Genomic DNA, 3,877 nt, shown 5'->3' on the forward strand with positions numbered 1-3,877 from the left:
GGCGTGCCCAAAGAGCAGGGCCTGGGCCGGGCCCGGCGGCCCGGCAATGAGCACACCTGCCATGCTGCCCGCCTCACGCACGCTCGACAGGTAGTGCTCCTTGCGGTGGTGTGGTTCGCCCAGCTTGAAGAGGTCGTCCAGCCGCAGGAACTGGCAGATGCCCTGGGAGGCGCTGCCACAGGCTAGCAGGCGGTTAGCAGCATAGTCCAAAAGCAGCAGCTTGTTGACATTGTTGGTGCTGCCCAGGCCGTGTGGGCATGACTGCACGCTGGGCGGTGGGTAGCACTTCTCGTTGTCCTCCACAGGGCCTGTCTCGTGGGTCCGCAGCAGTGTCAGGTTCCCCGACAGCTTGTAGATACGGTTCACCGCGCCCACATATACCTCGCCGGTCTGCTCGTGGACCACCAGGTGGGTGAGGCCCCAGTCGCTGGCTGAGAAGGTGCGGAAGACAGGCTGACGACCCCCGCCAGCCCTAGTGGCACCCACCACTGCCCGAATGACCCCCAGCAGCAGCAAGAGCATCAGGAGCACCCGCGGGCTCAGACGTAGCAGTGGCATGGCAGGCCTGGGCCTCAGGCCTCGGTGCTCAGGTCCTGCAGGGATGTGCATCACGGGGCCAGGAGCCTCAGCCCTGCAGGGAGAACAGTGAAAGAAGGTGTGAGCGTGGGCAAGACCTTACTCCTAGAGGGCAGACACACCCACATACCTGCTGAGCTCTCTGGTGTGCCTGTCTAGGCTGGGGCATCCCATCCTCCACCTCCACAGGCACGGTCTAACCCTGGAGAAGCCAGAGGTGCAGAGAGGACACCTCCCTGGCCTAAAACCCTGCAAATGCAAGGGGTGCACCAGGAGTCATCAAGACCAAGCCTGTGACCCCAACATGTAGCATAGGACTCCTATCTGGCTACCAGACATGCATCATGAATGCCTAGGCTTACCACTGCCAGCTAGGTGGAAGAAAGTAATGGACCCAGGAACAAGGAGGCAGGTGAGAAGGGCTTGGGGGTCTAGACTGGGAGTCATCACCTGACTCAGAACCTCCCCATGTCCTAGGGGCAAGTCCCCCAAACTCCCAGCTCCCAGGGTGGGTGAGAGCCTCTACTCAAGGCTCTGAGGACAAGTGCTCCCTTGCAGGCCCTGGATAATCCTACTTGCAGGCACTACCCCCGCAGCAGACAAAGACATATGGGCAGCAATTCTCAGTGAGGGCAGAAGGCAATCTGGGTCACCTTGGCCCTGGGGCCAGCCCCTTGCTGACCTCAAGCCCCTGTACTCTGAAGACTGATCCAGAAACCAAGCTGTGTGCATGTCTCATCTACCATCCACATCCCCAGCCAACAGGTGCCCCCACCTAACCCTTCCCAGGTGACCTAGTGAACTGCCTCTGAGTTCCCCTTCAAAACCCTTAACCCAACTCCAAGGAAAGAGAAACTCCTTCAAAGATAAGAGAATAGAGGCTCCCTGAACCTTATGTCTCAACAGTGGCTCTCTCTCCCCCACCTCCAGCCCTTCTACCCCCACCCAGAGCCCAATCTGACAGCCCCCAGGCTCACCTCCACCCACCTCTCCTCCACTACCTCATCCTGCTCCCAGCACCACTCACTCTCATAACAGGCCCAGGCACGCCCAGGATCCTCACCCTCCAACCCCAAGTCACACTCACCCTCTAAATCTCCCCTCATCTGCCCACCCCTCTCCCACCTGGATGACCACAGCACACTTGGCACCCTCTGCTCATGTCCACCTACAGCCCAGTCTCCACACAGTAGCCCAGGCCACTTTTCTGAACCACATTTAAGGTCACCAGTCCCCCTCCCCAATTCTGCTATGGCCCCCTCCTTACTCTAGAAAAGTCTCATCTCCCCCCGAGCCCAGAAGCTGACAGTCAGGTACTAGTTTAAATCCAGACTCTGTTGCTGTAGCCATGCAGCCCCATTTCTCCATTTGTAAAATGGGAATGACAACAGTTTCTTTCTCATGGGTAAAAGGGAGAAGGTCAGAGCACTCCCACAAGGTGCCACCAGCAGGAGTATCCTCTCCATGCCAGCAAGGGCCCTACCCTGGCTCTGTCAGATCTACTGGGGCCTCTCACCCAACTCCTGGCTGGAGAATGACCGCAGAGATGCTGAGCACCAACTGCAGGCAGGTGCTGGCGAGAGCTGCACACATCCTTTGCTCCCAGAGAACGCCTCTAATATAGCCTGACACCTTATGTTACAGATTGGGAAGCTGAGGCCCAAAGGACGCTCTGCCAAGACCAGGTTGGGAGCTGGCAGCTGACTGCCAGACAAGGCCCAGAGGCCTCTAGGCCTCCATGTCTGCCTTCCCCTGGGCCCTTGGACTTGCTGTCCCCTCCCCTGCTCCCACACTCCGGCTCCGGCTCAGCTGCCTCCCCTAACCTGCTAGCTAAAGGTAGCAGCTGCTCCCTCACAACCAGTCACCCAGTCTGAACTTGCAGCATAAGACTTGCTAATGGCTTTGTTACTTATTCTTCCCAGACACTCTCCCACTAGAATGACAGTTCCCTGTGAACAGGGCCTAGCTCTGTGATTTGCCAGGGTCTCCCCCAAGCTGACCCCAGGAGCCAATGCTTGTGAATGAATGAGTAAATAAATGAGTGGGTGCTGGACAGAGCAGGACCTGCTCCCTCACCTTGTCCTCCCTCTCCTCATACCCTCTGCCCAGTGATGCCCACACCCACTGCTCAGGTAGGGAAACTGAGGCTCAGGAAGTGAGAGGCATTAGCCAGGATCCCACCAGCAAGAAAACCAGGTTGTGCTGCCTTGCAGGATCCTCCCCGCAGGATGTCAGCTGCCTTTGCTTGAGGATCTCTGCCCAGACATAGCCCCAAGAACTACAGTCACCAGGGACCTCTGCTGGCAGCCAGGAGAGGAGTCCCCAGCCCTCTACACCCTGCCCCCAGCACAGAAGCCCAAGGCAGACCAGAGAAAAGGCTTCTCACAGTGGCAGCAAGGCCTGGGCTGAAAGCTGAGTACATGTGAACTCCAAAGAAAACATGAATCACTCACCGTTTATCAGTTCAAAGCAGACCTGCAATTACCAGGGGCTGGGCTCTCCCCTCCTCTGGGATAATTATACACATCTTAATGCAATTACGGGCCCTACTTTTTATATTAAACATGAGAGACCCAGCTGAAGAAGCCACCATCCAAACCCTGGGTCCACACCCCATGGGCTCATCCCCCCCTCTTCTTCTCCCACAACAGAGACCCCCCAGAAGGGAAGAGAAGGGACAGGCCAATGGGATGGGGCTGCCAGCCAGGAAAAGGGGGACCCAGGGCTGGGCCCCTCATGCCCACCATCTCATAAGGGCCAGCAAAGATGTCTGGGTCACTTCTCCTATCTTAGAGATAGGGTGCCCAGGGCTCAGATAGACCAAGGTCACCCACAGACACCAGGCAGGACAGGGCCTGATTCCCACGCTCCTACAGAGATCTGGACAGCCAGCAGACTTGCTGGGACTCCCACATACCTCTGGTCTGCCCAGGAAGAAATGCATTCATTCCGAAGCTGCTGGGTGCTGGGAAGGACCACACTAGGCTAGGGGAAGGGAGCACCACACATGCTGTGCCCTGCTGCTGGGAGGGAGCAGAACCAGCCACTGTGGTCTAGGGAAGCTCCCCAGGGAGCCTATTCACCAGTTCTAGAAGGACCAGGCCCAGTGGGAGCTGGTGGGGGAGGGGGTGTCCTGGGTGTCAGACAGCAAGAGCAAAGGCCTGTGGCGGAACCTCCTGGAGGGGGCAGTGAGAATGACTGCAGCTTCCTGGGGCCCAGTCAGAGTCAGATGGGAGGAGGACGGGAGGAGGAAGCTGAACTGGTATAGGGTGTGTCAACTGGGGGTGAGCAAGGGAGAGAG

At 58.1% G+C, this 3,877-nt stretch overlaps 1 protein-coding gene across 1 annotated transcript in view; it reads right to left on the bottom strand.

Annotated features, from left to right (window-relative positions):
• Positions 1-3,153, bottom strand: part of PLXNA1 (plexin A1) — a 51,053-nt gene extending 47,900 nt beyond the window's left edge. The window contains exons 1-2 of the mRNA XM_006763289.2: positions 3,030-3,153; positions 2-631 (exon numbers count right to left, since the gene is read on the bottom strand). Of these exons, the coding sequence (XP_006763352.1) occupies positions 2-609 (608 nt within the window). The 5' untranslated portion in view covers positions 610-631; positions 3,030-3,153. The remainder of the gene's footprint in view (position 1; positions 632-3,029) is intronic.
• Positions 3,154-3,877: the final 724 nt, after the last annotated feature.

This window comes from Myotis davidii, unplaced genomic scaffold (assembly GCF_000327345.1).
Source record: "Myotis davidii unplaced genomic scaffold, ASM32734v1 scaffold78, whole genome shotgun sequence".
Taxonomy (NCBI): domain Eukaryota; kingdom Metazoa; phylum Chordata; class Mammalia; order Chiroptera; family Vespertilionidae; genus Myotis; species Myotis davidii.